At 39.0% G+C, this 12,213-nt stretch overlaps 1 protein-coding gene across 10 annotated transcripts in view; it reads right to left on the reverse strand.

Moving 5' to 3' along the window:
* Positions 1 to 12,190, reverse strand: part of PPHLN1 (periphilin 1) — a 148,415-nt gene extending 136,225 nt beyond the window's left edge. For 2 of the 10 annotated variants that reach the window (XM_057555840.1, XM_007168326.2), the window contains exon 1: positions 12,106 to 12,190. Coding sequence is in view for 6 of the 10 variants with exons in the window: in XM_007168323.3 (XP_007168385.1) it covers positions 11,203 to 11,242 (40 nt within the window). In the remaining 4 variants the exon portion in view is untranslated. Of the gene's footprint in view, positions 1 to 2,815; positions 2,859 to 11,202; positions 11,482 to 11,642; positions 11,940 to 12,105 lie in introns of those variants that run through there. The other 8 variants (XM_057555841.1, XM_007168327.2, XM_007168324.2 and 5 more) reach the window with 7 other exon arrangements.
* Positions 12,191 to 12,213: the final 23 nt, after the last annotated feature.

Below are 12,213 nucleotides of genomic sequence, written 5' to 3' on the forward strand. Positions count from 1 at the left end.
TCAGCTTTTCTACATCCTTGGAGCTTACTGTCTATGTCCAATGAAGTGGTTTTAACTGAAAAAATACTAAATAAACAACCCTGTAAAAACACACTCAACAGGACTTCCCTGGTGGCGCAGTGGTTGAGAATCCACCTGCCAATGCAGGGGACACGAGTTCAAGCTCTGGTCCGGGAAGATCCCACACACCACAGAGCAACTAAGCCCATGCGCCACAACTACTAAGCCTGCGCTCTAGAGCTCGCGAGCCACAACTACTGAAGCCCACATGCCCCAGAGCCCAAGCTCCGCAACTACTGAACCTGCGCTCTAGGGACCGTGTGCCGCAACTACTGAGCCCACATGCCGCAACTACTGAAGCCCACGCACCTAGAGCCTGTGCTCCACAACAAGAGAAGCCACCGCAATGAGGCCGCACACCACAACGAAGAGTAGCCCCACTCGACACAACTAGAGAAAGCCTGTGCGCAGCAACAAAGACCCAATGCAGCCAAAATAAATAAATAAATAGGAAAAAAAAACACGCTCAACAAACCCTGAGACAAACCACTCTTGATTTTGTTTTTAATATTATAATCTTATTTTAATGCAGAGGCACCTTCATAAATTTGAAATTAAAAGTTCTGTCAGCATTTTTCCCATTTGGGATGCAGAGAGAGGCTTCCTACTTTGACGGAGAGCTGACATTTTCTGGGTAGAGGGCTAATGCAGTGCGTTACAGAGTCCAGATGAAAGAGCATCTGTGAACAGGTAAACAAGGCAAATAAGACAGAAGATGAGAGTAGGGTACAGGAAACAGCCCAAAGGTCATTTACAGGAAATGGTGATACAGTAATTGAGGGGTTGGCAAATGTTTTTTTAATGGACCAGGCAAATATTTTGGCCCTGCAGATCACAGGTCTCTGTCACAACTACTCAATTCTGGTAGTATAAATGACAACAGTCACAGGCAATACATATAAATGTATGGGTGTGGCCGTGTTCCAAAAACATTTTATTTACAAAACCAGGCAGGTGGCCCACAGGAACAGCTTGACAAGCCCTGGAGTAGATGACAAACGGTTAACCGGGCAGAACTGGGGGAGGGTGAAGTAATCATGGAGCAGGTTAGAACTGTGAACCATCCTGATGTGTAGAAGGATGATCATGAGCGAGAAGTGAAAATGGAACAGGTACCAAGTTATGGCTTTTTAGTACATAGAAAATAAGGCAACAAGTCCACATACACAGTCCGCAGATCAGTGAAGATGAAAAATATTTCAGAGAAGCCATATATCAAGAGATTTTTGGTGGTTCTTTCTGATGTACTACTAAGGGGGAAGAAAAAGAAATAGACACTCCATTTTGGCAGCACAGAACTGTAATAGTTTAGGTTAGTTTAGGCTAAGGAAAAAACAAAGACTGGAAGATGAGAGCAATACTTTTTTAACACTATCATAGTAAAATCAATCTTAATTTTCTCTGTACAAACAAACCTATAATACTTTCTAATACAATCAGACCAAATAAAATGAACTAACTAACCAAAGATGCCTAGCGAAATGTTAATTTAAGTTACAAATTAGCTTTTAACATTATGCATAAATCAACCTGAATTCTAACTCTACAATCAGACATCATTAACAGTGTTATTTCAAAGTAACCAGTCTTTTAGGTAGAAGAACTGATGGAAGCTTAAAAGGAAAAGAAATAGTCAACATGGGAAAGAAATAGTCAACATTGCTTCTCCTCACCTACCTTTACTGAATCCAGGTTTCAGTAAAAGGGTTTCAGTCTAAAGAATGAGTTAGGTTTTATACTACTTAAGATACAATACACAGAAATAGTAACAGCAACAAACTGAAATCAAATCACAGGAAAAAATCAACAACCCAAAAGAAAAATAGACATATGATATGAAGACAGTTTACAAAAAAGGAAACACAATGGCTCAATCTTTTGAAAAGATGCCCACCTTTCTTCAAAATAAAGAAGATGAAAACTAAAACTATAATGGAGTACCCAAAGCTCTGAAGAAAGCAAACTCTTTTGATGAGAGTAAGGAAAGCAACACTCATAATTAATGGAGGAAGTATAATTTGGAACAGACTGGGAACAATTTGACAATATCTTTTGAAAATGTTAAATGCACATATGCTTTGACCTGGCAATTCCACTTCTACATATACTTGTACCTGTGCATGGCAAAGACTGAAAGCAACCTAAAATGTCCTTCAGGAGGGTACAGGTTAAATACAGTGTTGTACATTCATATAAAGGAATTCTATGCAAACCATTTCAAAGAAAATAATCCCATATATAACAATATAGAAAGATTGCCAAGATACACTGCTACGTAAAAAAGAGCAAAGGGCAGTCTAACATGTAGAGTATGCTGACGCTTTGGAAGTAAAAAGGCAAGATATGAATACATATATGCTTTTGCACAGACCACTTCTGGGAGTATAAGCAAGAGAACATAACCATGCCTGCCTCTGGGAAAAATGGGGTGGCTGGAGTATAGGAAGGTAAATATTTTCACCGCATGTTTTATACATCTTATTATCTATTATAAAAATAAGAAACTGTTTTTAAAGGTCCTGAAAATCATTCAATAAGTATAACGTGTCAGTTGATGGCAAAAATTATGACTATAAATTAATGAACTAAAGGAGAACATAAGGAAAAGTAAGATTTTGTAATTAATGTGAAACAAAAATAAACTATAAGAGTTCTAAAGAAATCCTATATAGTTTCTTAACTAGATACAGCAATAAAATACTGAAATCTACTGGCTGCCCACAAAGAATGTATGAATAATTACTATACCACTTACTTGAGTCTTTTCAGGAATCAAATTTAAAGTTTTCAACAATCTCCTGCAGGTGGGGGGGAAAATACAGACATAAGGATTTGTGCCTATATGTATGAATGGAGAAAAATAACTAAACCTTCATTATTTGTATAAATAAAACTCTCAAAATAAAAAATTATGCGCCTTAATAAGCAAGACTCCCTTCAAACACACCTTTGAAAATAGAAGATATTATTTTGACCACCAGAGGCCACTCAAGTTTCGTAAGAACAACAAAATTACATCAAGAAGACTTCTAGTCCTAACTTTGCCAGTTGAGAGCTGGACAGGGCATAACTCTTATCCTTTCTCTGAAAGGACTGCACTAGATGTTTAAGTCATTTTTACCTAGAATATTAAAAACACTAGCTTTAAAATACCTCACATATTGAAAGAAAATCTGGCATCCTCAGCCTGGAAAACCCTACAGTTTTATTTTGGCAATAAATGGTCCCATGTTCAAAAGTAATCCCAATATCAAGCCAGTAATCATTGACTCATCAAAGAACACCAAACTTATTAGGTATAAGTTTGATGGAGAACTTTTAATGACTTTCTCTGAAAATATACAAAGTACACTGAGCAGGCTTAGGTAAAATTAAAAAAACAAAAAGGGCATGTACGATTAACGATGGAAATTCCAAATATTTCAAATATTCTTACGTTTAAAAAAAAAAGTGACTCTAAATCTACTCAAGCCTGTAGCCCTACCTACCACTTTACATGAAATTCAAAGGATAGAGGAGTGGGTCTACTAGAAAGACTAGGCTCACCTAATTGCTTTACAGAAATTTTGAGAAGTGCCTCACTAGCTGAGTGCAGAAATAAGACTGTATTTATAGTCTTAAATTTATAGGTCACTCCTGATCTAGTTGCCTTTTTCTGCTTGGCAGTTTGGAAGACAAATAACAAAAATTTTATTGCAATTATCTCACAGTATTTCTACTTTAATTAATAAATCCACAGCTTACAGAAACTAAAAAAAAAAAAAGCAGCAAACAAAGTAAAAGTATTTAATTTTGATGAAAACCTAGCAGTTGGAAACAAAGCAGCTAGAACAAGACAAAAAACAGAAACATAATCATACAGAAAGTCAAAATAGCACTGTCTAGAATATACATCATCAAGAGACAAGAGACCAGTTAAATTCATTTGTGGAAGAGCTAAATGTAAGCAAATGAATCAGAGTTAAAATCCAGAGATAGAGAAAAAACCTAAATAAAAGCAAATTTATCTGATGGGGGTCATTGTTTAATAGGTATGTTGTTTCAGTTTGGGAAGATGAAAAGCATTGGGTGGTGGTGATGGTTGCACAACAATGTGAATGTAAATACTTAACACCACTGAATTGTATGCTTAAATGGTTAAAAAGGAAAATTTTATGTATATTTTACAATTTAAAAAAAATTTTTTAACGTGAATTTATCTGGCACCAAACTCCCAGCTGACTTTGCTGAATGTAACAATCACTTCTGTAAGGCATCAATCTGTATTTTGAACTTAATTTCTACTAGAAACAGAGAGCATCCACAAAACAGCAAGATATTACACTACTGTTACCAAAATTTCAATTCCTATAGTTAATCCTATGACAAATTTGCATATTTGACTTCATACCTGATGATGCCCCAATGGAGTATTCACCTTACCCGGAGCTACAGAAATCACAGTTTCAAGCAAAAATGTTTAGTAAATAAGGTAAATTTTCTTTACCTTAAAAAGTTGACAATTTTTAAAGATCTTAATTTAAAATTTCAATTACTGTAAGTATAGGAATAATTTTATAAAAGGAAGTTAGTTTCCTTTACAAATAACAAATAAATTGCTTACATGTCTATATTACAATGATTAAATAGAAATATTAGGCTATAAAGTAATCTCATAATCAATTATTTCATTTTTTAAGTTATCTCTTACTAGTGAGTATACTGAAATATTAGTATCTTTACAGAATCTGCAGGTATTCAGTTTTTAAATGTACTCTTACCATACCTATTGCTTTTACAAAACAGCAATATCAGAATATAATGTTTTATTGTTATCTAAATTACTGTGTATTTTCAGAATAAGAACATAAAAATAGTAGAACACAATGTAATGGTGAAATTAAATAGAGCTTGGTGTAGCAAAATAATTAGCACCTATTAGTAGAAAACACCGCAAAAAATCAAACACCACTGGTGAGGCCCATGCCAAATTATTAAACTTCTTTTATTTTTAAGAAACCTACACTACCAAGGGGGAAGGGGGGTGTGGGATGAATTGGGAGATTGGGATTGACATATATACACTACTGATACTATGTATTAAATACATAACTAATGGGAACCTACTGTATAGCACAGGGAACTCTATTCAATGCTCTGTGGTGCTTCCTTCCTAAATGGGAAGGAAATCCAAAAAAGAGGGGATGTATGTATACGTATAGCTGATTCACTTTGCTGTATAGTAGAAACTAACACAGCATTGTAAAGCAAGTATACTCCAATAAAAATTAATTTTAAAAAAAGAAGCCTATATAATTGGGGAAGGCAGTAGTATAAATAGACGATTCCATATGCAACCCTGTACTGTTAGTAGAACAAAACAGAAGACACAGTTTGATGATTACATACAAAAGAAAGAACATTGGGCTGTAAAGAAGATTGGCTTTAAGCCAGATCTTTAATTAAAACAACAGAAAAGGGAAAAGGTATTAGAGCAGGAGGATATAACGAAGGTACTATAGGATAATAAGGGAAGAATATGCTAATATCGCCTTGAATTCAAAGAATCTTTTTTGTAACTTTCAAAGGATTTTAAAATAACTGATGAGTACAGCAACCTTCTGATTAGCGGCACATGTTTATGACATTATCCAGATTTAGGCTATTGACCCGTTCTGCAACTGAAGCCAGTCAGCTAAATTTAAACCAATGTGGGGCTTCCCTGGTGACGCAGTGGTTGAGAATCCGCCTGCCAATGCAGGGGACACGGCTTCGAGCCCTGGTCTGGGAAGATCCCACATGCCGCGGAGCAACTAGGCCCGTGAGTCACAACTACTGAGCCTGCGCATCTGGAGCCTGTGCTCCGCAACAAGAGAGGCCACGACAGTGAGAGGCCAGCGCACCGCGATGAAGAGTGGCCCCCACTTGCCGCAACTAGAGAAAGTCCTCGCACAGAAACAAAGACCCAACACAACCATAAATAAATAAATAAATAAATAAATAAATAAATAAATAAATAAATAAACTAAGGTGCTCTGACTCCCAGTGAAGTGATCATGTTACTTACCCTGTCATCACTTCACTAATCTCCCATTAGGGGAGTATCAGAAGTACTCCAGTTAAGTTCTCTGATCCAACACCGTATGAAAACTGAATACAACTGAAAAACGGAAGGATCCTCTACATGACAATTAAGCAGAGAACAGAATTAGAATTCAGTGTGGGGAATGTAGGCTTCATTTAGAAGTTTGCTAATAACTGGTCATAGATTATAAAAATCTCATTCTCTTATGCCATATTCAATAGAGTACGTTTAATATGCCATCAGGGTATATTTACGTCCAGGAAGAAATAAGCTTTCTTAGAGCATTCCATTGAGCTACCCAACCACTGTCATGTTAGCTTCAACTGAGGGCGAAGATGACAGGGAGGACTTGAAGCCTTGGTAAGAGTAGCCTGGAAATTGAGAAACCGGAAAGTCACAGGCAATATCCTTCTGTAAAACTATTCACGCTTTGAATCCACAGGCAAGGCAACAGAGAAAGATCTGTTTTTCATTTTATCTATAAGGTTATAGTAGCAGCTTAGACTACAGAGAAACTCTGCACATTGCTCTAGCCAGCTTCCAGTATTAAATACACTCAGGATAAATAGCTTTCCCTCCTTCCCAAATGCATTCCTTTCACTCTTTATATTCATTCAGTAACTATTTTGATAGCAAACCATGGTTAGGAATTAGGTCACATTTGACCTCATGCTTTAGATGAGCCATAGGCCTTCGCACTGGCAATTCCCCACCCAGGATGCTTGTCTCCAAGTATCTGCATGGTTAACCTTTCAATGTCACCTCCAATGTCTTCTTAAAGTCATTTTTCTACCAGATCCCCCTAATCGTGCTGTTTTTTTTCACAGCACTAATCATCTAAGATACTATATAACTTTGATGTATATTATTGGTCCCTTGCTACTAGGAATGTGAACTATATGAAAGCAGGGATCTCTACATTGTTCACTGATTAATATTAAGCACCTAGAATAGTTTGCACAATGTATGTGCTCAGTATTCATGGAGTAAATCTATTAAAGCTGGTAACATGCCCCCTCTGGATAAATGATTCCCACGTCTCCACTTCCTTTCAAGAGGGTATCTCACAGCACCTCCAACTTCATATGCCAGAACAACTTTTCACACTTCTCAGAAAACTGCTTTATCTCCTGTCTTCCTCATTTTGGTCAATGACACTATATCAGATACCCAAAGGCCCAAATCAGAAACCTGAGTCACACAAGACCTAAAACTTTTCATATCTAAGTAACTAAATCCAGTTTTATCTACCACCTCAATATATAAGGCACATGTATCTCCACTTCCCTAACCCAGCTACCACTGTCTTTGTTCATATGCTCTTAATCTAGCCATTGGACTCCCTAACAGTAAAACACTGGTCTCCTTGTTTCTGATGTCACCTCTTCCACTCAGCAAACTGTAGCCAGAGTGTTCATTCTGATAAGACACCTTATTTTAAAATCTCTCAGTTATTCCCCATATCCTAAAGAATGAAGTCTCAGCCTAAACTTGAAAAAGCTTATTTATGACCTTGCTCCTACCATTCCAGCTTCACCTCCTACCAATTCCCCAACAGCCTCCAGAACCTCCAGACATAACAAACTACATCTTGTTCTGCAAGTGTGCCACTATTTCTCACCACCATATCATGGCATGCTTTTCTCCTGCCTAGAATATCTTTCTTCTACTTATTTGCCTTCACCCTCTACTCTTCCTTCAGGGTTCAGCTCAAATGTAAACTTTTCTTATATTCTCCAGAAAGAATAAAGTGTTCCTCCTTTGGGCCCCTTAAAGCGCCCTGCTATACTAGTGCTATGTAACATTATATTCAATTTACTTTCCTTCCTCTCCTCCCTCCCAAACTAAACACCACTGCAAAGGCAATGAATGTGTACCTTTCTTACTCCTGTTGCTTAGCACAGTAAAGGTACTTATTAAATATTGATCAAATAAATATATTATTCATATGACCACTACGTGAGCCATTCTGAAGAACCTAAATATTAGTTTGTACCTTTTGGTTATTCAGAAAACTTTCAATGAGCACTATTAGATTATGGCTCCTATCACACTTCTCATGACACTAATGCCACTTCATTTTTGAGCAAAAGGTACCAATAAGAATCCTTTAGCTCTAGCACCTAAAGCAGTGATTCTCAACCCTGTCTGCATATCAGAATCATCTAAAGAGCTTTAAAAAAAATACTAATGCCTAGGTCTTGTCCTCTGAAATCCCTATACAGTTGCCTGGGACATTTTTTTTAAATCTTAAACTTATCTTAGGATGAGGTCCATTGATGTTAAAGCAAGGTAAACGTATTCCTGATATCCTAAATTAAAACAAGAAGTTTTTAAGTGTTGACTTGAACCTAAAAATTACATAATACTACTTCTACTTGAAAATGTTTAAAATTCCAGACATCTAAAACAAAAATGAATTTTAGAATATAAAGTCTGTGAAGAAAAAAAAATAACATTGGATGTCAATTAAAATGGTCAAAATAAAGAATCCACAGGAATTAATCATTGTTCAGTGCCCAGGGAGAGATAAATGCAGGCAATGATACTTAAAAAAAAGCCAAGAAAATTTAATCTTGAGAGTGCTTAAATGTGGATGAACAACAGTCAATGGTAGAATCCAAGAAAACAGAAGGGAATTGGGGAAGATAAAACGTCCATGAGAAAGATACAAACGACCAGTGCAGAAGATTGGCATTGCAAAGGAGTGGGAAATGAGCCTGCATAGGTATTCAACAAGCTTTCATTTCCTCCCCTGAAGGAGATATTATCCCTCCCATTCCAGAAAAAAAAACACAGAGGCTCTGAAAATCTCAAATCTCAGAGGCATACGGAGCCTGGAATCAGACTCAGGCCTGTATGACTTTAAAAACCAAGCCCTTTCCACCATATCACCTTGCTCCACAAAGCAAACAGGCAAGGACAGAGAAAACAAAATTCAAGGGCACAACAAAGCAAAAAAAACAGGGACTTGCCTGGTGGCGCAGTGGTTAAGAATCCGCCTGCCAATGCAGGGGACACGGGTTTGAGCCCTGGTCCGGGAAGATCCCACATGCCGCGGAGCAACTAAGCCTGTGTGCCACAACTACTGAGCTTGTGTGCTGCAACTACTGAAACCCGTGTGCCTAAAGCCCGTGCTCTGCAACAAGAGAAGCCACCACAATGAGAAGCCCGCGCACCACAATGAAGAGTAGCCCCCGCTCACTGCAACTAGAGAAAGCCCGCGCAACAACAGACCCGACGCAGCCAAAAATAAATAAAATAAATAAATTTTAAAAAAATAAAGATACATGCCAACTAAATACTTAAAAAAGAAAAATGTGAAAAACTAGAGGAGGAGCTCCCTGTAGGCTTTTAAACCTAGAAATAAGGTGAGCGGGGAAAATGTCATTCCAAATGACATTAACCTGGCAGTATACACGAAGGACTGAAGGTGAAGAGGCTAGAGGAAAGGAGATCGCTGATTGCTTCATAACGAACAATAGAACTTAGTACTGTTAAAGTACTGCATTCTTTAGTAGTTTCACAAGTTACTTGACTTTTCACTGCTTTAAGGAAACTTCTTTTATGTAAGTATTAAATACTTAGTAGTAGATTCTTGATTGTTCATCATAAGTGATCAAGTAATGGAAATTACTCAAATAGGCAAAGTTTGTGTGTAATATTTTCAAAGCTAAATCTTATTTCACATCTGGATGGAGTTTACAGTCTTTAGTGGTCAGCCTCCTTCCAGTCTTTTACCCTCCATTTCACCCTTAAAAAAGGATACTCAATTAACTTTGCTAATATGTCATTCATATCTGAAGTTTCCCTGATCAAGAACCCAAATAGTTTCTTATTAATTAACTGTAACAAATCCAAACATCTCTGCCCTTTACATGCCCCCTTCTACCATCTCACCTAAACTTTCGTTCTCTCGGAAAGGATCATTCATGCCTTCCTCCTCACTGTGTCACAAAGTAACAAACACTACCCTGGAGCTGTCTTATTTCCCAAACCGGAATACCTCTTTCCGTTCTCTCACTCAACTTCCAAACATCCATAGAGGCCCAGTTCAAAATCTATTATTCTCCAGAAAGCCCATTTCTGAACCCTACAACACTTAGAAAAGATTCCATAACAATGACTGCGAAGCCACGTGTGACTTATGTTTGGCCCAGGTTTCTTTTTTTTTAATAAAACTTTAGTCCATTGACCACACTTAAAAACTGGAAGATACCCCTTTAAGAAACTATATTTCCAACTTTCCTTGAAAAAACTGGACACTCTGGCAACGCTGGGATCACACAGTCACACAGCCACAATCAGCTGTAGCTGAGTAGCAGCTGACGTCTTTTGAAAGATTTTTACATTTTAAAGTCAGGAGATGACATCTACCGCCTGACTTCTGAGGCTGTATCTGCAGCAACTGCAATGATTCAAGAAATACTTGACTGCCTATTAGGCACTGCAGTTACAAAAGTAAACAAGACAAATACAGTCCCTCCCCAAAAGCCTACCTTAGTAGCAAAGACAAAGAGATACGCAATCAGGATACATCCTATAAGTGCTACTAAAAGGGAAGTAGAGGGCACTTAGCACACAGCAAGGGTACCTAATTCTGTCTATGAGACGTCAGGGAACACCCCTCAGAGAAATTGACTAAACTGAGATCTTTAGCAGGTATAGGAATTATCCAGAAAAAGGTAGGGTAGGGATCAGGAAAATCAAAGAACGTTTGCAAAGACGCTGACTGAAGAAAAAAGCATTAAGAAAGTGAAATCAGTTCCATATGGCTAGAGCCATGACTCACCCACAAACGCAGGTGTCAAGAGAAAGGGCTCAATTGAAAGGGCTGGAGGGAAAAAACAAGTGTTAGTTAGGGTCAGGAGACGTAAGAAAATTTCCATAAAGAGGCTGAGTAAGTAAAAGTTTGTTAAGCAAGGAAGAAAGGTTTCAGAGAGCACAGCTGTTGTGTTGAGGGGTGAAATGTGGAAGAAAAGTAGGGAGAAGCAGTGAAAGCCTAAATCAAGGCAGAGGGAGCGAGCACAAAGCAGCACGGGGATGGGGGTGTAGCATAGAAGACCAAAGGGGCTTACATCTTGGACGGTAACCAAGGATAACAGGGATGTGAAGCATGGCAGTTTTGGCTGGCCACAAGTTTGCCAAGAGAATTAGTCCCAGCGGTCCCCTGGCGGACGCGGAGGCATTCGGGCCTCTCAAAATTCTGCTGCGCCCTGGCTGGATTGCACTTCCGTCTCTCTAGAAGACATCGGCTTCAGTCTGGATGGATTGTGCAGGCTCCAGGAGAGGCTCTGAGTTCCAGGCTGCTGGCACGCAGGCTCCCAGGGAGTGGTTAGAGGCCTGGTCTGTGTGTGCTGGTGGGCAGAAGTTAAGTATAAACTACCTTGCATTATTTTCTGGTTTTTCTGTCGGAATGACGGGCCTGTTTACAGCCACTTGGGGAAAAAGCAGTGTGTGCCCATTATAGATTTACAGGAAGAAAAAAGGTGCCAAGAAAGTTAACATTTGTCCATACCAATACTCAGGATGAGTCATTCTGTGAATCCGAGTCTCCCCAGGTTGACCTTGTCTCCCCAACGAGACTGAGATATCCTCCAGAAAAAGGCCGCTTTACACTTTTTTGTAGCTCCCGAAGTGCCTATAACCGAACTGGGTACGTCGAACACATTCAGTAAATTTACCGACTTACTAACTGACCTCGGCTCATTGAAGTCACCTAGTTCAGTCCTCTTTTTGCATATTACGATGCTAAAGAAAAGCGAACCTGTACCTCAGACTCAACACTTTCCTTTATTCCAAACTCCGCTGCGTCTCTCCACCCTCAACCGCAGGAGCAGAATCGTTGCACGATTCAAATGCAGCGGGAGACTCCAGGTTCCGCCGCGGAAAGGCCCACCCGCCCGCGCCCTCCCCTCTCCCCGGTGTAGCAGCCCATGCCCGTCCCCGTCCACCTCTTCGAAAAGGTAAAATGCGCTCACCGACTCTGGGCCGCCGGGAGACCCCGTAAACGTAGTCGTCCACTCGCCGCCGCGCTCCCAGGGAGGCACTTCCGGCGCGCGCAAAGACGTCAGCAAAAGCGCCCGCCC

This window comes from Balaenoptera acutorostrata, chromosome 11 (genome assembly GCF_949987535.1).
Source record: "Balaenoptera acutorostrata chromosome 11, mBalAcu1.1, whole genome shotgun sequence".
In the NCBI taxonomy this organism is placed as follows: Eukaryota; Metazoa; Chordata; class Mammalia; order Artiodactyla; family Balaenopteridae; genus Balaenoptera; species Balaenoptera acutorostrata.